Genomic DNA, 22,620 nt, shown 5'->3' with positions numbered 1-22,620 from the left:
CTGCAGGTCGCGCACATATACCAATGCGCACTCATTTACATTGTGCGGCAAGTAATTTCAGTAGTCGGTCTCTTCGCAGAATGCAACACCCTCGCAATCCTTTGGCGACGTCAGTTGAACTTGCCCGAGTGCTCGTGGAATTTCGAGTGTCAACCATCAGAGTAAACTTTCGACTTTTGTTGTTGTTGTTGTTATTGTACTCCGAACGGTTGTTCGATTGGTGTGGGCGTGCGGCACCTCATCATTTGCAGCCGCTGCTGCTGCTGCGGCAATCCGATGGTCGTTAGCGCGAGTAGTTAGTATTTTGCAGCTGCACTTACATAAATACTCGTTAAACGCCTGAAATCCTCAGTGATCCTTATTGATTTTTCAGAATGAAATTTTCTTCTTGTTTTCGCCAAATTATTTGACTCACTGCGTTACTTTCTTGATGCTGTTTGCTTGCTTGCTTGTGTGTGTGTGTGGGTGTATGTGGGGTGAGTTTGGCGATGCATTTGTGTGAGCTGGCGCTTGGTGCATGCATTACATAAGTAAATAAGGATATATATTTGGGTCAAGCACTGCCACTTGCTTTAAATTGTTCACCAAATTTAATACTGATTTTGTGCTTAAATATTTCATTATCATTAAAAGTACTGAAAAGATTGTGGGGCAGTTTATTTCTTTGCTTAATTACAATAATCGGGATTGTGCGATTGTGTGATTCTAAAAAGAAATTTCAAGATAATGAATATAGTTTTTAGGTTCTAGTTTAGGGTTTCCATCTTGGTGGCGAGAATTAGTGTAATCGGTTCAGGAATTATCCCAGCCTCCATATACTATTTATAATGATATTCGTTATTCTAATGGACTTTATGCCGAATAAATGGGTCATCGGTTGCGTTCCTTTCCGTATTGTGAAATTATTGTTTTCTGATTGCTATGGTTTTTCGTTCTGTTTCGGTTCCGATGCGATGAAGTGCTCTGTGCTCTGTTAGAAACATGCCATTTTTCAATTGAAAATTCTCGCTCCACTTGCAATCGACAGTCTCATTTAATATATTGCACCACATACATCTATTTCACTATGTACAAAATGTATGTGAAAGCACGCTTGAGCTCTCACATCTTCGCTTCACGAATTATCGATGCCGCGTTGCCAGATGGCGCTCGACCAAGTTGGGGGCGGCATGTTGACGAAAGCAAAGCATGAACAGCAGAGGCTGCCAGTGCGAAGAGGCTGTCGATGTGCCAATTGATGGTGCAGCAACAAATCATACATTTTCTCCACATCTACTTTCTGCAGAACCGGCCATGTCCTTTGGCCCTTCCGTGGCACTGCAGTCCTCAACAATCGACGCGGTTCATGCAATTTATCTAATAGTGCCCACAGTTGGTCATCGATGAAATTCACAACAAAAAAAAAATATTAAAATCCAATACAATGCCAGTGGATGCTGCTAAATGTGCTTGGAGATACAGCCGGAGCAGCAGTAAAAGCTTCAAGAAATTGCTGAGCGAAATTCTACTTTTTGCTGAAGAAATGAAAAGCATTTTCCACTTGAATGACTCCAGCATGAATGCGGCGGCGGATGAGTGCGTTTTTGGTGACAATAGAGCTAACGAAAGCGGCATTTGGCAGCCATGTGCGGTCACTTGTGTGCGACGCATATCTCCTCCCTCACTCTCGTCCAATGTCGTCTTCAACAATGAAACTTGTCCGTTGTGCTGACTTGAGTAGGCCATTTTATGCGTTGTACGTGTCTCTGTCGTTGTACAGTCCCTTCTTACTCTTGCTCTCGCTTGTTCGCTTCTTCTTCTTATTTTTATTATTGATGCTTTCTTATTTGCGGCTTCGTGACTCAGTTAGTTTTATGGTGACATTTAGTCTATTTCGTTTTTATGCTTCTCGTGGACAAATCTAATGAATAAATTCAATGAAATCACAGCAACGCTCTATTCTGCTGCTCACCAACAACCGTGGCAATTCGTATGCGAATTTTTGTGATTTCAATTTGAGGCTTTCAATTTAGATATTGAATGTGGTCTATGAGGGGTGTATTTACATTGACAGAAAATGCGGAATATATATTGCTACTGAACTAAATTATTTTTTCGAATAACAGTAGTTGTATTTAAATGATCAAAAATCCAGTTATTAGCGTCTGGAGTTTGGAATTCCAGGCAGTCGAACATGAAGAAGTGAAGCATTTTTGATTGAAATACTGCAGTAATTTGCCATAATTTCCTGCAGTGGACTTGGGTTTCGACTATTATAGGTTTCTACAAGGTACACCGTGCTAGACAACCTATATTGCAACCGATCTTATGTACTTCAAGTTCAGAGAACCCATAAAAATTTAAAATCAAATTGCAACTACGATTTTAGGGGAGTTTATTAATTCTCATGCCACAACAATTAGTAAATTTAATTACAGCAATAATCACAATCTAACAGCTGACATGCAATTCGCTAAAAATTAACGAAGTTTGACAACTTTCGGTAACTGGTTGTTGGAACACACACCACTTACAAGCAAATGCCTTCGTACATGTGGCGCGGTATCGTCGTTTCATATGGAAATTTTTTAGCTGTTGTTATCCATACAGTGCATTGTGTAAAGATACAAAAACAACAATGTATACAGAAAATAATGATAGCATCAGCGGGGAGCCGGCAAGCGGAATATGTTCAGCAACGTAAACCCAACAGTGGCTTTCGCTTCAATATAACCACGTCCTTATACATATACATACATATGTTTATGTGTGTAGGTGTGTGCATATATTCTCTAAATTATTTAATTTTCTGAATTTTTTGCTGTCAACAGTGAAACTTTGTTGGAAATTGTTTAACTCGGAAGCTGATGGCAAAAACACTCCCATACAAATAAATGTGTATTTGCCGTTGGGAATGATGGTGACTGGTGAGAGTACATATTTGAAATATTTTAGAGTTATATAAAATCATATTTTTCAAAGTGAATGTTAATTGAATGTGTCACTGTATTTAGGCTCGGAAAAATCTACAACGTAACACTTTTTGTACAGGGTCCCTAGTAACTAAGACTTATTTGAATTTTTTTTCTTCATTCCAAGTGCAGATAGGTCCCTATGCCATTGGTGCTTCTATTGGATGCGTGGGAGTTTTTGCTTCCATTGTATACCAATGAGTCTGGCAAGGAAGGATCTTTTCGCTGGAACATCGTCATCGTCTTGAGTACGGCATGGCTCAATCAGCGCATTAGTTGGATTTTTATGAGATCTTGCAAAGAAGTTCTCGAATGCTCCAAGTACTTTCTCATATCGGTTCTTAATCGTTCATGTTGCAGCCAACAGTAACGAAGTTCCCAAGACGCGAGAAATCTATGTGTATGACCGCCAAGTTCTTCGCCTTGCCCTCGTTCAACATAAGACCAACATAACGGCTTCTGAAGTCAACGGTTCGAATCATTGTCACATCCATAAAACGGTTAAAAATTTGACTGTACGCATGTCACCGCCCATTTTTAAAAATCTCACGAACCTCGGTTAATATTTACAATTCGATGAAATCAATAAGAAGCTTAGACTGGATTCCACCTCACAAGCCAAAATATTTCAAAGTAGATTCCAAGTAAACTGTATCACCCTGTTGCCCATTATTCTGACTGGGTGCACAGGGGCAAAACGACAAATTTTAAAGCACAGAAATTATTTCTCTTCCTTCCCCTTCTTGAAGGGGCATCTCTTTAATTGCCGCGCAGAGTAAAATATTCGCATTTTTGCGCTGCAACTAAAACGCGCTGGAATTACTTAAACTTGTCTCTAAGTATCTCAGAAGAACTTGCTGGTGAGGAGGGTTAAAGTTCGAGCGTTGGTATGAAGTGTTAAAATTTCAGCGTGCCATAAAACTTATCGCGAAAACTTAGTGCGACAGCGCACAAAAAGGGAGGGAAAAATATGCCAAAGAAAATGGAAATGGTGACACGAGCTTTTGACGCTTTTAGATTTGTGAAATATAAAAAAATAGAATAATGACAAAAAAGGAAACATCTGATAAAGCGGGGCTGGAATGTTTAGTGTCGGTTATTCACTTTTTTGATGTCTGATGGAACATCGCTTGCTCTAAATTTATTTAAAAGCAAATGAGAGATATTTTTTTCGAATGTTAAATTTATCAAAAGACTCCATTAAATCCGTGACTAAAAATAACTATCCTCGTCCCATTGAAATATTTCGGAGCTTCCGCGATTTCTCTTGCAAACTAAACTAAAAGTACATGCTTTCTACTGTCTCGCCTCAAGTGGCTCAACCTTTATTTCTAACATATATAAATAGCCTCAGTTGCCTCAGTTGCAGGAAATGGCAGATACCGAACGCGCGCTAATACTTAAGTTCCCTTATACGCGCGTAAGTATCACTGTGAGCAGCCCTCATACATATGCACGCACTCTTGACACACTTGTCGTTTCAGCTTCACCAACCTACTTGAACCCGAATAATCTCGCAATTCACACGCTTGCGAACAAATTATAAGTGAAACTTTTGTTTCACTCATTTGTAGCCAAAAAGACAGGGCAAAAGAAAGTAAGTTAGAAAGGTCGCGTGGGAGACATGTGGGGTGAATGGTGGGAGAGCAGCAGAGATTGTCACTTCAGTTAAAATCACTAGCGACCTTACCCTTAAGGGTAATAAGTAAACATTTCGCTCTGGCCGTAGTTCTTGCCACGTCATTCCCCCCACGTCTACACGCCCTTAAAGCTGCCTCGATTTATTGGCATTCGAAAGGGCCGAGGTGTGTTGCGAAAACTTTCTGCTGGCAACTGTTGTTTACAGCTATGTTCCTGCGTTTTTTGATGCTGTTGCTATTGTTTTTGACCCTTTAATACGAAAAGTTTTGTACGAGATAGTATTGTTTTGGGTGTATTTGCTTGATTAGAATATTTGGATATTGCCATAAAAAGGCAACAGCACAAAGGGCGAATGACAGCAACAACAAACGAGTAGTTCACACAAATATGGTGTCCAGTAATGCTTGGAGAATTCATATCGAACAGTTATTAACAGGGCGGCTTGTTACCTTTTACCAATCGATAAATGTTAGAATGACTTGGAGGTACTGCCGTTGTATACTTGCAGGCGCCATATTAACTATTTGACAGGTCGCATTTGACATTTTGCTGCTATATTAAATTAAGTTACATATGTACACTATATTGTGGAATATTATCATCAGATAGATCAGAAGACTAAAATGATAAATGAACGAAAACTTGCCTACATTTAGGCGCGCCTTGCTTAATGAAATTTGATTTTTGAGATCACAATCCAAATTTGAATTTTTCTGTATTATTTTGGCGAAAAAGGGTGATTCATTAACGTCGAAAATAGCCAATATCCGGATTGCATATAATGATTGGCACATGGATAATACGACTGTCTAGATAATCGTATATAAGTATGTAGTTTGGGTTCAAACATTCATAACTGCTAACACACACACACACACATACTCAACTGCCATTCACTCATGCCCCGTCGATAAGAAGCACATATGTGCAGGCACAAATAACCGGAAATTACCATATTAACCGTGCTTCCTACAGAATTAATTACACTTCCGTCGAGTACCCATGAAAAAAGCAACAATAACAAGAATACATGATTATTGAGCCAGTCGAATGTCGGGCCACTCTCACAGCGGCACCGTGGTGTGGCAACTTAAGCACACCACCAAGCCGAAAGCTCGTCATGAATGAACCAAACGAAAGAGCTACAGAAGTGGGCCGAAAGAGCTGACCACAGTTCTGCAACCCATATACATGTGTTCTCCCATATTGTAGATATGTATGCAACTGCATGTATTTCATTTTTGCTTTCGAACTAAAGAGCGTCTACTAATAGCAATTGAGGAATTTTCTTCGGGGAAAAGTTTCGAAGTTTTCAACGGACCTCAGTGAACGACATCTAAATGAAATGTTGTGACTTTTGGCTGTCATTATTATTCATTTAGCTGCACTGAGTGAGGCTATGAATGTGGAAGACTCTTGAAATAAACGAAAGTAATTACAAAATTCGGGTTTACCATCTGATTTGATCTGGATTTAGTTCGGTTTAGAGTCCATGTGTGGGTGAAAGGTATAATCGCCTGGGGTGTTACAGTAGAGCTTGCCTTAAATATAATTAACGGTTTTGAAGCTTTGTTTCGAGTATCTATCTTTATTATTTGTGAGTATTTGGGTACGGTATTTGTAAAAGAATAAAAAGTCTAATTTGGCTTAAAGACTCAAGCCTATGGTCACCCTTTTACAGAAATGCTGTTATTGAAGTCTAAATAAGGAGATCTTATGAAGGACGTAATGTTCAAATTATGCTTTGTTAAATTAATTGTGTATGCAAAGTAGACTCCGAATAGAGTTAGATTTCATTTACAGACTTATCGAATTCCATTGGATTTGGATTGGACGCACTAAAAACTTCCCCGATTCCCTAAAAGGCAGATATTTTTGAATTCCTTCAATCCTCATATACGTGCAGGTTGTGGGTAGATGTGATCACAAGAGTCGACAGTTTTCTTAAATTTCGACAATTCTTTGTGCAAGGTTTAATAATAAATTTTCCATTAATATTCTTATGTATTGCATTGCTAATCACTTGCCATTTCATTCATTTCGTTGTAGGTTTTGCAATTGATGTCATTGTAATGACGCAATGGATTGCGGCCTTAAGTGGGCGCTTTTCAGTACCAAAACCACACTCGCACCCATTGCTGCGGCTGCAGTTAGAGCGGCAGCAGACACCGAAGCAGAAGCGCCAACTCCAACAGCAACAGTGGCTTTCAAGGTTACAGCTTCAGAAAAAACACCAACAACTCCAAATCGAATACGAGAAAGACCAAAAATTGCCAGAATCCGCCATTGGCCCATTTTTTATACCCGAAAAGTAAGCGCCGACGCCGACGCCGACGCCATTCGTTTCACCAGCCGCACAGGTGGAATCACAAGCGACACGGTGGGGTCGCGGCGTTTCAGCCGCGTATGTGCCATAAGATTCAACACAAGCTTGCTGCGAAGCCGCAAACGTATATAACAACAACACCTCTCTGCTGCCAATAGCGACGGCATCCAGTCGCATGAAGTAGAAGGAGGTGAAATAGAAACTAAGGAAAAAACAATAACAGAAAACGGGTACAACGACAAATGCTGTTTTAGGAGAACAAAAGGAATAAAAACCTAAGATAATGAAACATTGTAAGTACAGTAACTGAAGATAGCAAAGAAGTGGGAAGAAGTGATGACTCTATTTATTTCGTTTCTTTCGGTGTACTCTTTGCAAAATTTTAGTTTTGTTGTGCTTTGAACTGTCATTGCGAGCAATAATTGTTTTTGTGCTGCTGCTTTCATCTTGAAGTTCGCCCTGGGCAAGATGGAATGAAGAAGGTGATGTCAGTTGCATAACCTCACTTTCCGGTGGACACATTTCTGTAGTGTTTTCAAAGGGGTATTACTTATGTCTTTTTCACATCTCTGTTTTTATTTATGCTATTTTATTGGCGAATTAATATGTCTATGTAAATTCTTAAAATTCCTAAGCGAATATATGTAGGATCTAAAATATATAAAGGTCAAAACAGTAATGCCCACTTACCCTTCTTCATTAACATTAAAGGATAATTTTTTAATAGAGTACATCATTGAAAATGCGGCTAACGAATGTGTCAAAATGACAACAAACACTGCACAACTGATTAGGCCATAATTATACCGCCAAGGCCTTGGGTAGTGAGAATTATTATAAGTTATCTTATTTTCGATTTCAGCGACTCACTATTAACGCTTGTGTTTTGTTAATTGCAGCAAATATTTTTATACACAAAGACATGATGGAATTCGGTTAAAGAGAATTTGAAGCAAAACGCCGAAATCAAGAGCTTAAAAGCGAAGAAAATACCACAAAAGTATAAAGAATAAGAAAACAAACAAAATAAATAAAAATATAGAAAAATATAACTAACCTCAACTATTCTCTTGTCTTGCGCGAATTCAATTTAATTTCTGTCTCAAATTGATTCGCTACTTTATCGCGTCTCGTCTTGACTTAATTCAATCCGACTACATCAATTTGACTATACTTGGGCGGAAACCACTTCGCTTGTCTCGACCAACTGCAACCTCTTGAGCACCCAACAGACTCAGCCTCACCACCACTGCTGCTACTTTGTCGTCTGATCTGGCCATAGCATTGTCACCACTGCAGAGAGACGCCGCAAAGCTGGCGTTTACGCACGAAGTTGAACAAAATAAATTCCCCAACGCAGTTGACGTTTAGGTGCGAATTGTGTCAATTAGGGCGCAATTGTTCATTTGTGCAGTGGCCATGGAGCCTCCTGGCGGCTTACCGCCGGACCGAGATAGACAACTAGTGCTGCGCCCCCCGCAGCAGCAGCAACAACTGGTGCCGTTGGTACCGCAAGCCAAGCCGACCCTAGCACTGAATCTTTACACCAAGGACCAGGCCGCGTCCTCTACTATCGCCACAACGCCGGCTGACGACGCAATTGTCGCAGCCGCCTCTACCGAGAATGCCACAGCCTCCTCATCCAGCACATCGATTCGCACCACCAATGCACTTGTGCTCGTTTCCACGAGTAACGTTGTAAGTGTAATCGCCGCGGGCAGCAGTAGCACGGCAACGAGCACCAGTCCCGCGCTGGCGTCCGCAGCCATTGCGATATCGGGCACTACGCAGGCGGCCACCGCGTTCAGCGGGAGTGCGGTGGGTGTGCAACACACGCCACACCATCTTCCGCCGCACCATCATCCACACCATCCTCCGCATCAGATGCACCATCAGCCGTATGGCGCGCATAACTCGTCGACATCATCGTCGCTGCTTGGCGGCATCTCGGCTAGCACCAGCAGCAGCACTTCTGTGGGCGGCCAGCAGCAAACCATCGAGAAGTTGGCGCGCCCGATGGCATTCGACAAGGTGAGTGGCATATATAATTGAAATGATAAACGTGTTTCGTATTATTAAATATAAAGAACAAATATATTTATTGCATCGAATTGAATGTTGAGGATCTGAACGATAGCCTCGTACAAAATATATTCCATTTAAAGTACATTTGGAGGGCCATTAGATCGAACCTTAGGCATTCTTGTTCTTCTTGAAGAAGCGGCAGGAACACACTTGTATAACGCCATCCTTCTCATTGGTGTTTGGATCGCCATCGCTGGACTTCTTTTTCGGATGGTGTATGGGACAAACTAATTCCATTTCGTCATTGCCTTCCTCTTCTGCATTTAACAGTAGATCTAATGCGTTCTCGATAAAATTGATAGGTTGTGCGGAATTGGCCAAGCTGTATGGGGGCAGCAAGAAAGGACGTGAGACCAAAGCCGTGTTGGTAGAACCTCCGATTAGGGCAGGTGCCGCGGCAAACGAGCCTGGGTTGCGTAAAAAGTTCATTTTGGGTTCGAAAGGATTGTAAAGGTAGTCCATAGTACCTAAGTCTTCAGCTCCTTCCATGACTGGGCCAATGCTAATGACTGATGTGGTCGGATTGCCGCTTACAGCGAGTTGAGCGCCCTGCGCATGCATGGGAACGCCGTCTGGAATTGATTGTTAATAGTATAGCAGAGGTGAATGAAATAGATGCTCATTTGAATAACTTAATTTGCTTACCGGCTCCCATTTTGTAAAGCATCATATTAGCGAACTTGAGAAAGCTCTCCATCGGCAGCATTTTCCCGCTGGAATGTTTAACGACCTGAACTTGCTGCTGTTGTGCTGGCTTTGTCAGTGAGCTCGCTGGCTGCAGTCCGCGCTTACCTCCAACCTCTACTGATTTCCCGCTGTCGTGCTTCTTTCGTTGCTGTTGCTCCTGTAAATCCTCGTGCAATTTGTTCGACTCTCCTCCAATGCCTTCTACCGACTTCTGTGAATGCGACAGTAGTTCAGGAAATGAATCCTTGTTTTCTGCCGATTGTTCTTGCAGTTTTTGTTGTTGAAATTGCTGATTGTGTTGTTGTACGGCACTGACTGTGGAATGACTTTTGTCACCGATAAGCTCATCATTATTACTACTAATATGGTTGTTGCTATTGTTAATGCCATTGTGTTTCGCCTCTCCATTATGCTCCTCGCTTGTGAGCATCACATGGTCATTGTTCCGCTTGTGACTGTCGACCGTTTTATAATCGTCTCTGCTGACAACCCCATTGTTATCAGCGCGCTTGTTGTTCTTGACCACTGCAATTTCTTTGTTTCCATTCAACTCACTAATCCCGTTATCGCCGGTATGCTTCACAGCCATCGGGCCATCGGCATTTATGTGCGAGGTGTACGTAGTGAGTTTTGGACTATGAGGATTATTTAGCTTGGACTCCTTGTCCAGGTCGGCCAGGCGTTTGAAGCTGCTGGCGACGCTACGCAAGTTTGGCTGGTGCAACGAGTAGGAGTTGATGCCATGCTGCATGCCCATCATCGGCTGGAAGCCATTGTCTATGATTAGCACTTCGGCAGGGCCTTCACCGCCGCCGAATTCAACGTCGCGCTGCATGTCGTCTAAAATGCGTGCGCTGAGACCACGCTTAGCTAGCATATGCGACAGCGCGTTCATGTGTAGATCGTTGCCGGCAATGCTGCTGTCTTTTGGGTTGTTCGTACTGTGCAGAGCGACCTTTTTCTCTTTTTCGACATCGGACCTGTGGCTGAGTGAAGCAAAAGCTAAAACAATTGGAAAATACAAGACATTCCAGAAAGTTCGACAAATATTTGTGAGTGTATGCGTGACTCGAGTACCTTGATCGATTGCATGCTCAACGGCGGCCACTGCCTTCTTGGCCCAAGTGTGCTCGTTGCGATTTTTCATACCCTCATGCTTGTCCAGGGCGGTCAGTGTGTGTCCGCCGTAATGCGCGTCATTCGAAGTGTTGCGCAAATCCGAAAGAAGGTCACTGGAGAGCCGGGTTTTGTTTTGCGTGGTGACAGAGCCGCGCTTGATGCGGCGCAGAGCTTCCGTTTGCTGAAATGTAACTGCGACCAGGGTCAGACCTGCAATTCTTCAGGGGTTAATTATTAAGGCAACCACGAAATACTTACTAAGGTACACGCTGAAGATGAGCAATAGACTGGTGTTGCGCATTTTGCGTGGAATGTACATATGTAATGCGTTGGTTTGTTGTAAGCTGACGGATTGTAGTCTCTAAAAATATGCCTTATTGGCTTGAAAAATATATGTATGTACTGTTTGAAATATGAGAGAAAATTTTCGCTTTGCTTTTTAAGGCGAGGAAGACTCATTCGAAAGTAAAAAAAACAAGTGATGAAGTGGCAGAGTAGGCACTCGGCTACAACTATTGCTTGTGAACTAACGGTTGTCAGCACAGGGCGCAAAGGGACATCTTCCAATTTCGAAAGAATGGTGGATAGAGTTTATGTTAAATTCTGTGCTTAAGTTAAAGATTATCCCATGGGCATGATTTGAACCCACATTCCAATGACTCGTAGTTAATGTAGAGGCAGAGATGTATTCCATACAACGCTTAGCGAAAAGTGCCCTACACCAGCCGGAGCTTCCATTGTCGTCCAATAATTTTTAATGATGGCGCTCGAAATAACTTTCTCCCTGCCTTGCAAACTAACTTCGAGCCAATAATTACTTGGCCGAATGCCGTTAGCACGTCTGTGTTAACGTTTCGGGGTATTAGAAACCCATTAGGGCTCATCAATTTTCATATCATATTGGCCACCTCCTCCAACTTGCTCACCACCATCGCTTAATTTACCAACTTTGCGTCGCACACACACACACGAACTACTCCCTGAAAGTGCGCGTGTGTGCACTCGAGAACTCGCTTGAGTGCCGTTCATTCACTCTGAGCCGCTGACCTTGCACTCATACGACACATATATAATTTATACAAACTGGATTTCGCAGCTGACATTGATGACGTTGACGTTGACGGCTGATTGAAAAAAAATTTAGTTGTGCCTTCAAGCCGTGACACAAAGCGAGAACAACAACAACAACACCAATAACGAAATAAACCAATTACAACTAAACAAAACTAAGCTAGTTCAGCCACAGCCCGCAGTCATCACTGCAAGGAGCTTGCGGCGCTGCCTGTGGCTTGCAGCGTCCTTCAAACTTAATTAATTTGATTTTGAGCACAGTTACGCGCATAGGAATGCAACGGCATTTTCTGCTGCAGCAATCTGAAATGTTTTCGAAACCCATGTGTGCATGCATTCTGCCCCCCTCAGGCATTGTGCTGCACTTGAACCCATCGACGGCACTCGAGTGGCTTCACTCAAATTGACTGATTTAAGCGCCTAATTTCATGACAGCCGCTCACAAGCAAGTGGCATAACCGCCAAGTCTCAACTATTGCCATTGATTGAGTAATGTGATAGAGAAGGCAGAGGGCACATTATCATTACCAACTAAGCTAGTTTTAGTGCTTACATAGACACATATGACCCTAGTCACCTCTTAACATTATGGACTACTTTACAGATGGAGGCACTGGTGCGCACTATGCAGAATGATGAGAAGCCCGTGCCAGTGCGTGTGCAGAAGACCTTTCTCAGCAATATTCCATCGGCGTTTATGGGTAGGTTTGCTTTTTGACACTCCGCAATCCATCTTGCAGCACATCCATAAATATATTTCTGCTTTAGGTTATGATTTGATCGAGTGGATGATGGACCGGTTGATTATAGAGGAGTCCGAGGCGTTGAGCATCGCCAACCAACTTTGTCTGCACGGCTACTTCTTCCCCGTCAATGACACCAAAACACTCGCCGTGAAGGACGACTCCTCGCTGTATCGCTTTCAGACACCATACTACTGGCCCTGGCAGCACAAGCCACCCGACAATGTGGAGTACGCCATTTATCTGGCGAAGCGTTCGCTGCGCAACAAACAACGGCACGCCTTGGAAGAGTACGAGACTGAAGCCTTGGCATCGCTGCACAAGAGCTTGAAAGGTAAGTGGGACTTCATCACTATGCAGGCCGAGGAGCAGGTACGGCTAGCGAAGGAACGCAAGAAGGGCGATAAGATTGTCGTCGACTCACAAGTAAGCCACCCCCAAATCTTGTGAAAACGTTTTCTTTTATTAAAACGGAATTTTGTCAAACAGGAACGCGCATATTGGCGTGTACACCGTCCACCGCCCGGCCAGTTCACACCACTAGAACCATGTCCAATACCTTCGCGCGATCGTCAAGGCTTCAAGCCCAACAAGAAGAAGACGGTTGAAGATGTGCAACGTGAGGTGGATTATCTGCGCAAATCGTTGAATCGCACACGCATGAAGATGTCACAAGCTTGCGAATCACTCGTGGCATATTCGGAGACGTTTGCCGAGTATGACTTCTTCTTGCAGCCGGTACTGCCATCGAATCCGTGGGTGACAGAAGACACCACCTTTTGGCAGCTGAACAACAGTTTTGTGGAGACACCCACAGAGAAGCGCGTTAAACGTTGGGCTATCTCCATAGAGGAGTTGGTTTCCGATCCAACTGGTCTGCAGGAGTTCACAAGCTTTTTGGAAAAAGAGTACTCACACGAAAATATACGTTTCTGGATCGCTGTAAATCGTTTGCGTCGTTCGGCCCACTCTCAGGTGCCGCGCAAAGTTAAGGAAATTTATGAGTAAGTCCAAAAACTTTGATTATTAAACATTGCATTTTATTCTTATTTTTATCGTACAGAGAGTTTCTGAAACCAGGCGCGCCATGCGAAATCAATATAGACGGTAAAACTATGGAGAGCGTGCTGAAGGGTCTGAAGAATCCATCACGTTTCACATTCGATTCCGCCTCGGAGCACATCTACACGTTGCTATTAAAGAAGGATTGCTACCCCCGTTTCATACGTTCCGACCACTACAAACGTCTACTGGAGGCAGGCGTACCACCGTCGCACAAGAAACGCTTCTTTAACTTCGGCGGTGTGAGCAGTGCCAAGAAGAAGATGACGGCGGCACTCTCCAGCCAACCGAACCTTGGTGAAGGCACATCTGCGAAGAATATCAGCGGTGCGAGCGGCTCGATAATGACAGCGCCACCGCCAGGGAACTTGGCGCGACGACGTGGCAGCGATCGCAGCCTTACCGGTTCCGCCCATGAGCTGGCTGTGATCGGTGTAAACAAGGATGTAACCTCAAAAGTGCCACATTCGCACTCACAAAGCAACTTGAGTGAGATGCCATACAGGTGAGTTGGCTGGCAGATCCACGATATTCACCACACCTTATGTGGGTCCACGCAAAAGTATCAGTTTGCAAAAACTATAAGACAAATATGCCGTTATTTTAGATGTTGCTTTTTCTGCAATATTCAGTGCATAATTTTATATATTATGATTTCCATTAAAACATGAATTATGAATTATAAATTTGTTTGCTAGATTATGTAACTAAAATAGAGCGCTAAATAATAATGAAATAAATATAAAAAATATACAATATTTAAGTAGCTAAAAAACACAATTTAATTGGTTAAACATTTAAATTCGACTTTTCAATCTGATTTTCTTTTTCGCATATTTTCATACACTAATTTTTGTTCGAACACACAACTCAAATGCAATCGCCATGTGTGCACTTGAAAAACAAAATTGAATTCATATAAAATACTGGGCAATCCACATTGCACCGTAAATGCCAATTGTGAGTTCGGAACGCGCAGCAGTGAGTCCATTTACAGAGGAGACATGCCACAGCTGCAGGTCACAGATGTCGCAGTTCAAAATGCAACGCTCGGGAATCGCGAGAGCAGCTCGCGCTCGCTTCAGTAAGCCGTTATTTGCTCTCTAACCCAACCAGCATCTCTGATCAACTCTCAACTATCTATCCACTGCTTCAAAACTGATGTTGCTGTTGCTCTACAATTTACCAAACTACAATTGTTGTCAAACTTGGCGTGTTGTATTAACCATATACCTGATGGAGGGTCCACTTCGGACCATCCATCGTCACTCATCATCTCTATATCGCACATTACTCTCTACTAACCTCATTTTTAGTTGCTCGATGTAACGGATGCCTTTCTCCCCTACATGACTCATACACTTCAGTGTTGTGTTTTTGTTATTTTCTTATTCTTTTTTTGATTAGCATAAAACGACCCTCTTAATGCCCTCCGGATGGTCCACACTAACCTCCCTACTCGATTGAATCTCTCAGTTTGTTTTCTTCATCTGTGAATTCAATAACATTTCTTGATTTTTACTTTTTTTAAATTTGTTGTAATTTTGTTGCTATGCTAAATTTTTGAATATTTCTTCCGCACTGTTGTAAATATGTATGTATGTTTGTATGCTATGGAAATGATTAAACTTGTAAAAATCTACTAAAAGCGTTGTGTTCAAGTTTACCGAAGTCAGGTTACTTAAGGCATTTCCAAAAAATTCCACAGGGAGACGACCAAGCCGAAAGCTGCCCGCTTGGAGACCACGGTGGAGTCTTCCAGCAGTGCGGTGTGTCCATGGGATGTGCCTGATGAGCCACCGGACATACAGGCACCCACGCCACTGCAAAAATCTCAAATCAAATTGTCCATATGTCCGTGGGAGCAGGAAGGTGACCCTGCACCAGTAGCAGTTAACACTGCAAAGTCAGCCACACACCGACTCACCAGGTGCCCAACTAAAAAAAATTGATCTGTAAACACAAATAGTAACCATTTTGCTTCAATACTTTTCTATTTTTCAGCACATCTTCGGACATCACTGATGTATCGGACCGCATCCAACGCAATTTGGGTATAAGACATCAGAACACTGTAGATAGTGGTGAGGCGAGCAAACGACTTGTTCCGAACTTCACCGAGCAGCGCAGAGCTTCAATGTCCTTTACACAATCGTACGTGCCATTTTCGAGTTGTTCTCAACATTCTTATAACAATACTTAATGAATCTTCCAGGCGCCTATCGGAATATCAATTCGGCCAGACATCTGTTTCAGCGAAAACATCTTCTAGTCCATCGCCCACTGTGGGTAGCCAAAGCGTTGTGGGCTCCATACTTCCAGCACCACCGCCACCGCTCTTCACTCAGAGTATTGCCACCATCGCCGCTGTGACGGCGATTAGTAGCTCGTCGGCGATTGTAACGAAAGATCCTCCCTCTTCTTCGGATGCAGAGGTAGAGGACGAACTTAATAAGTTAGCAATATCGCAGCGAAACAGTGAATCTTCGGCATCCGAAATGTGTGCGCTGCCTCCGCCCACTCCGACACCACCGCCCATTACTAAGGTGACACCGCCTCCGCCGGATGAAAACATTTGCCCCTACTATCAGACGGTGGAGGTGATCTCATGCGAGAGCTCACAAAGCGATCTTGTATGCGGCGCCGAAAGAAGTGGCGGAAGTGGCAACAGCGACAATGGTAGCATTGTCTTGTCCGAAACTGAAATTGAGATACCTGTGCAGGAGGTTCAAATAGAGCTGGTTGAAAGCTATGACTTTCAGGAGGGTAAAAGTCCACAGTTGTCGACGCCATCAATACACGTTGAGGAGGAAATGGACGATGTGCCAATCAGGGACTCAGGTTAGTTATTTGCAGAAAATATTCAATAAAAATCTCAATCACAGTAATTACAGAGCAATCACCGGCCGAAGATTATGCAACCGAGGCTGTAACGCCAAGAACACCTATAACTAGTCGCGGTAATTCCCGGCCAGAAACGCCAGAAATGGAACAGAAGCTGCTGCCAGCTGCCACCACTCCGGATATTTTGCAGTCGCCACAACTGCGCACGTCCACATCTTCGGGTGCACTGCTGGTGTCCGCCTCTGTAATACCACCACCACCGCCAGCCATCGGTCCCATGGAGGAGGAGGAACAGCTACGCGTAGAAGAAGAAATAGCAGCTGCACAAGAGACACAGGAAGAACTTTCACCAACCACAGACGAGTACCAAGAGGGTTTGCAGTTCGATACCGATGGCAAGGAAGACTACGAGTATGACATTGTCGACACCGACACCCAAGCTGGTTACATACCTCCAGCACCGACGCCCGCACCCTCCATGGCACCGCTTGCCGAAATGGACATAGACACAGTAGACGATGAGCCGTGTGAGGAGCCGTGCTCCATGCAGGAATTTCACGAATTGCCAGAAATACCAACAACACCAACGCCAGCTGTCAATATGTACGAAGTGCCGCCGACCATCATCGAGAGCGTAATACCAGTGGTCACCGAAGAGGTGAAGAAGCGACGCAAGAAGCGCAGTGCAGAGGGTAAGAAGATACTTTCCGTGGATGAAAAGGAGCAAAAGGCCAGCACATCGGCCGGCGGCGCTGGGGAGGTCGTCAGCGGGGCAAAGTCGGAGACTGACCGCAATACGGTGTGTCCTTGGGAGGACGAGTAAGTGCAGATGCAGTGACACTTAAAGATAGTTCTTAACAAATGTTTCGCTTACTTTGTTTTTCAGAAATGTCACCACCAGCGATGGCACTTTCGTGAAGACCTACGCCACGCTCGGGTATTTATGAATAAAGCAGAATATTTTCAAGTCTGTGGTCAACAAAATATTGAAGAAGAAGAAAAATCAAAAGAAATGACATTTTTGCAACGCAACCACAGAACACCAACACATCAACATAATCGCTCATAGACAATTAAACATACAACCTGGGGTGCTAGAATGTGGACTATTGGAAATGACCATCTTTTACGGTGTTTTGTTACTGCTAACCACTGGTACTGTTCTTTCCGATTTAGAAAATTGTGAAATTGCCTACTTCTAGCACAACACCAACTCACCTGACATTTCATCACCGAACCATCACTAGTAAATAGAATGTTAAAACTGCTGCTATAAACTATTAATAAGATCACATACTCATTCACCTTTCACACACACACACACACTCTTATATGCTATTCACCACTCCACCTAGTGAGTGGAGGGTGAATGTTGAATTGATTGCTTATATACTTATGCTACTTCAAGTGAATTGTCTATTGCTGAAAACACAATTATTTAAGAAAAGCGCGAAGGTTGGCTATTGCAGAAGAGAGAAGAGATGCAAAAATTCCTAGGAATTTGCGTTACATAACTATTAATTAGTATTAGAAACTTAGTGAAATTGGTGATTTGTAGAATGAGATCAATGGTTGCTTGCCATGCTATTGGCTCACTTGCCTAGAGGTGGCGCTACAAGTCGTCATTTTAGTAGATAGCTGTGGGAGAAAATTTTACGAAAAAATTGAAGAAAAATTATTTTAAAAAGTTGCTAAAGCGAAGTGGTGTGGTGAAATGAGTGAAGCAGCAAGATAGTGATAATGAAAGCGAGCTTTGGAGTTGTCTACTGCCACTTTGCTCCTCACCGAGCAGAATTGGAGAACTTTGCACGAGAATAATGCGACAATATGCGAAGTGAAAACGGAAAGGATAAATAAACGCTACACCTTAACACATACATATGCAATTCAAGATCAAATTTATTTTTTTTAAGTAACAAGTAATTTAATCGGTTGCCATTATTAATTTAACCCAGTTATATATATTTATTTATAAATATTTATATATTTGATTTGTATGTACGTGGCTACATATAGCAGGCTAATATAATATATAGAACTAAATCTAAAAAACATAACTGTAAATTTAATTCATTATTTTCATTTAAATCACTGGACAAGAGTTTGCAATTTTAATCAAGTTTATTGAGTACGCTAACCTTAAAGTCTCAATTTGATGGGAATGGCCGCTTTGCCGACTAATACTCAAGTATTTTCGAAAACTTTCGTAAGAACGCAAAGAACCTTTTGTAAGCTGATGCTTTATGCGCCTAAAAGCTGCCTACACATGTATGTGCGCCAGAGGCATGTATGTGTGCGGGTGGAACGACTGCAGCTGCGACATCTCGTCATTCGTGCACACACAACTTTCGAGCCCCAAAATGTATGCAACGAAGACGAGATACCAACAACGCGAGGCAACCCTGCTGAAAGGCAAGCGGTGCTGGCCCCACAGGTTGCACTCGGCACTTTTTATGACAGACTGTAGTCAACGCAAGTAAAACGTCATTTTACGAGACGTCACAGGAGTGGTGAAATAACTGGGTTAAGGACCTTAAATATTATTAATAAATATGATTAACAAATATATTGCATGTTGACTTACCTATAACAAGCACTAACTAAGCAAATGTATTGTTGTTAAAATGTTGAAAGAATATATAAAATATATAAAATACTATATTATATGCCGTTGCTTAAAGAGGCTTAGTATTTGTTGTTTATTCAAGTAAAATTGGCAAAATTCGGTGTTGCATTTAATCACAATATTCACTAAACAATACTAACCAAGGCGTTATTTAGCAGCCATTAACTTATGTGTCTAAGCTGTAGAGGATAAAATAATTAAAAAACGGAAAAAAATTAAAAAAAGATAAAAAAAAATGTTTAAAAATTTCAAAAAATCTAAAAAAAATAAAAAAGAATAAAAAAAAATAAATTAAAAAAAATTATAAAATTTTTGAAAAATCAAAAAAAATATTGTTGGCGTTTTTCTGACATTTAACCTATATACATATATACATATATATTTCCAATATAAAAGTAACCATTTAGCTTAAAAGTACTACAAATTGAATATTAAATGTGTTTAACTAAAATTAATGGATAAAAAGAATATGCATAGAAGGCATTTTTAGACACTAAGCATCGTTAGTTGATGATGACAGTGGCAGGTTTTGAAAATATTTGTGTATGAAAGAGCAAAACGAAAAGTGAAAAGCACGCGCTCTGATCGACAGAAATGTAAGAGGAAAGTTTTTAGATTAAAAAATAAAAATTAAAAATTGTGAATTTGATAAAATTATGCAAACTCTTGAGAGCTTTAAATAATGTTTTTGTATTACTTAATTTTTAATTTTTATATCACTTCATGTTAATAATAATTTGTGAATTATTAAACATTTAAAATAAGTTAATTGACATTTCAACTTAGAAACTTTAAGTTTATCACACACAGTCATACGCTGCATACAACTGAAACTCACCACAGTCACCTCTCTCAAGCACACTCAATTCTTAGATACTTAGAGCTACTACCGATTCTCAATCAAAAAACGAGCTACGGAAACAAGTAAACAATTGGTTGTTGGCCAGACAATTAACTCCCATTGAGCTCGCTCGAGTACGTATTTTATTTACCATATACTTAACTCTACTAAAAGCTAATTATAAAGAATAAATCAAAATTAAGCGTTGGTGGCCACACTTAACGGCGCTAACTTACTCACTCACACACCTAAACAGTGGCAAACTGCATGCAAATATAACCGAGCAAATTCTACAACAGAAAAAAAAACATATTTATTTAATAAGTAAGCAAGTTATAACTGAAAAAAAAACTTTGAAAACAAAATAATAACAACAACAAAAAATGTTGAATATTTCTAAAAATGAAAGCAAATAAATGAAACCACCGTTCAAAAACACTCACCAAATGAAGCGAAGCGAGAAACAAAAAAATGGAATATACAAAAGAAAAACAAAAAGAAACTCAAGGGCAAAGCAAGCAAACAAGGTATGCAGAGTGAAGAGGGTCGCATTAAGCCAGCAGAAAAGCAGAAACAGAAAATAACTTAGAAATAGAAATAGAAAGTTGGATGTAGGAAATTTAGTTAATTTAGCTGCTCGTCAAGTACTCAATCCATTAAAATGCCAAATTATACATTTACAAAAACAAAAAAATGGGGATTGGAAAAACATAGAAAATGAAGCGAGGAAGAGCGAATCGTTAAAGCGATAAATGTGGATCTATATACTTTACTAAAATATAAGCTATAATAATATAAATAAAGGTAGGCGATTAAAAAAATACAACAAAGGATAGAAAAAATATGAAAAAATTGAGAAATTATAATTTTTGTTGTTTAAAATTTTGGAAGCATTTGAGGAGTAACGGAACAACTGGCAAAGATTACTTGATAAACGGAAGATATGCTATATAAATACATATATTCCGGTGTTGCTGAAGAAATGAGAAAAATGTAGAACGGACAGAGGCAAAATTGGCAGAACTTAAGGCAGCTCGGAGCGTAATGAGAAATATTTAAATGAAATATTTTCGTTAGTGATAAGCATAAAGGATAGAAACTAATATTTAAAGAAATACTAGTAATTGTTGTTATTGCGTATAATTAATAATTAGCCTTACAAACATGGTTATAAATATTATTAAAGGTGTGGCAAAGCCCATGTAGCATTTAAAGCAGTAATACACACACTCACACAAACACAGAATCAAAGAAAGCTAATCTGAATTTGGCGAGCCAAGCTTATAATAGTGAAAAATTTAGTAATAACCGCCACAAGCAAAGTTATGGAATTAAGTGAAACAGAAATTTTAACAGAACAGAAATTCAAACAGTAACAGAAATTTGAACAGAAACAGAAATTTAAATAGGAATAGAAATTAAAACAGTAACAGAAATTTCAATAGGAAGAGAAATTAAACAGAAAACAGAAATTAAAACAGTAACAGAAATTTAAACAGAAACAGAAATTGAAAAAGATTTAGAAATTGAGCTGAAACAAAATCAAAAACAAAATAAATACATTTTATTTATTGTATTGGAAAATATTTGCTTACTTAAATACATATTATTATGTTGGCTTACACACACATACACGCAATCCATTAATTTTAAATCTTACAACTAACAACTAAATATCTACTTATTAAGCCAAATTAATGAAACAGAATTATTCATGAAACTCAATAGAGGCATGTACACTAAAAGAGAAACTCTGTCTATTTCCTAAGTCATAAGCAAAAGCAAAAGCAACAAAAACAGCAAAAACACGACAAATAATGTACTCAATGTTTAAAAACAGAAACAGAAAACTTAAAACTAACAGAGGCGCCAGCAAGTCAAGCACTAATACGCATAAACTTCATAGCTGAAAACAAATACATGCCCACTAAAGTACATATTTATATGTGCTGTGAGCAAAAACAAAATTAGCAAAAAATAGCAAAGTAAATGCTTTGAGTAACTGACAAGCTGTAGAGTAATTAACAAACTAATTTATATAGCTGTAGATTAGTTGACTCACAATGAAACTAGCTCATATTTACACGAACAAAACGCACATAAACATACACACAAACACATACACAGAGAGAATAAAATACACTTTAACAATGAAGGAGACCACTTGAATGGGTTAAAGCAAAATACATACATATATTACCTTAGTGCTATGAAGAAAAACAGAAAAGAAAAAACAAAAAAAAAACATAAATAAATTGATTGATTAGAAAATATTAGTAATTAATTTAAATAAATGTTGATTGATTGAAATAAGGTAAAATAAATCATGAAAATAAAAAAAACCGCAGCAAAAAGTACGGAAAACCATAAAACCAAAAATATGAAAAAAACTAAAAAAGGAGAAGAAGAAATTATTACAAATTATTATTATTATTAAATGAATTATTACGATAACTAAATATATAAATTATATTGATGATATATACATACATACATATAATGTAACAAAGCATAATGATTGAGAGAAATAAATAAATTCAAGTACAATAAAGAATTTCAAATGAAAATCAGCCAATGACTCTCTTCTGTTGCGGTAGGGGGGGACTATTGTGACGTATATATTA

General features: G+C 40.4%; 2 protein-coding genes across 4 annotated transcripts in view; one reads left to right on the top strand and one right to left on the bottom strand.

Annotated features, from left to right (window-relative positions):
* The window catches only part of Rgs7_2 (Regulator of G-protein signaling 7), a 39,802-nt gene extending 17,622 nt beyond the window's left edge, over positions 1 to 22,180 (top strand). Inside the window, exons 3-14 of the mRNA XM_054231317.1 lie at positions 6,642 to 7,211; positions 7,818 to 8,949; positions 12,485 to 12,581; positions 12,649 to 13,049; positions 13,113 to 13,627; positions 13,687 to 14,190; positions 14,665 to 14,769; positions 15,394 to 15,615; positions 15,690 to 15,839; positions 15,901 to 16,526; positions 16,571 to 17,348; positions 17,416 to 22,180. Of these exons, the coding sequence (XP_054087292.1) occupies positions 8,338 to 8,949; positions 12,485 to 12,581; positions 12,649 to 13,049; positions 13,113 to 13,627; positions 13,687 to 14,190; positions 14,665 to 14,769; positions 15,394 to 15,615; positions 15,690 to 15,839; positions 15,901 to 16,526; positions 16,571 to 17,348; positions 17,416 to 17,476 (4,071 nt within the window). The 5' untranslated portion in view covers positions 6,642 to 7,211; positions 7,818 to 8,337 and the 3' untranslated portion in view covers positions 17,477 to 22,180. The remainder of the gene's footprint in view (positions 1 to 6,641; positions 7,212 to 7,817; positions 8,950 to 12,484; positions 12,582 to 12,648; positions 13,050 to 13,112; positions 13,628 to 13,686; positions 14,191 to 14,664; positions 14,770 to 15,393; positions 15,616 to 15,689; positions 15,840 to 15,900; positions 16,527 to 16,570; positions 17,349 to 17,415) is intronic.
* Positions 8,984 to 11,264, bottom strand: LOC105212747 (uncharacterized). Of its 3 annotated transcripts, XM_011184965.3 has the most exons (5): positions 11,068 to 11,264; positions 10,768 to 11,019; positions 9,649 to 10,692; positions 9,471 to 9,575; positions 8,984 to 9,410 (listed from the first exon to the last, which is right to left on the bottom strand). In XM_011184965.3, the coding sequence occupies exons 1-5, from the start codon at positions 11,126 to 11,128 to the stop codon at positions 9,112 to 9,114; spliced, it is 1,761 nt and encodes a 586-aa protein (XP_011183267.2). In that variant the 5' UTR covers positions 11,129 to 11,264; the 3' UTR covers positions 8,984 to 9,111. The 3 variants fall into 3 exon arrangements, with proteins under 3 accessions (XP_011183267.2, XP_011183264.2, XP_011183265.2); XM_011184962.3 differs by having other exon boundaries at positions 8,984 to 9,575; XM_011184963.3 differs by having other exon boundaries at positions 8,984 to 9,575; positions 10,768 to 11,001; positions 11,068 to 11,262.
* Positions 22,181 to 22,620: the final 440 nt, after the last annotated feature.

This window comes from Zeugodacus cucurbitae, chromosome 5, assembly GCF_028554725.1.
Source record: "Zeugodacus cucurbitae isolate PBARC_wt_2022May chromosome 5, idZeuCucr1.2, whole genome shotgun sequence".
NCBI classification, from domain to species: Eukaryota; Metazoa; Arthropoda; class Insecta; order Diptera; family Tephritidae; genus Zeugodacus; species Zeugodacus cucurbitae.
The sequence above is the reverse complement of the archived record's forward strand: the minus strand, read 5'-3'. Positions and strand labels throughout refer to the sequence as shown.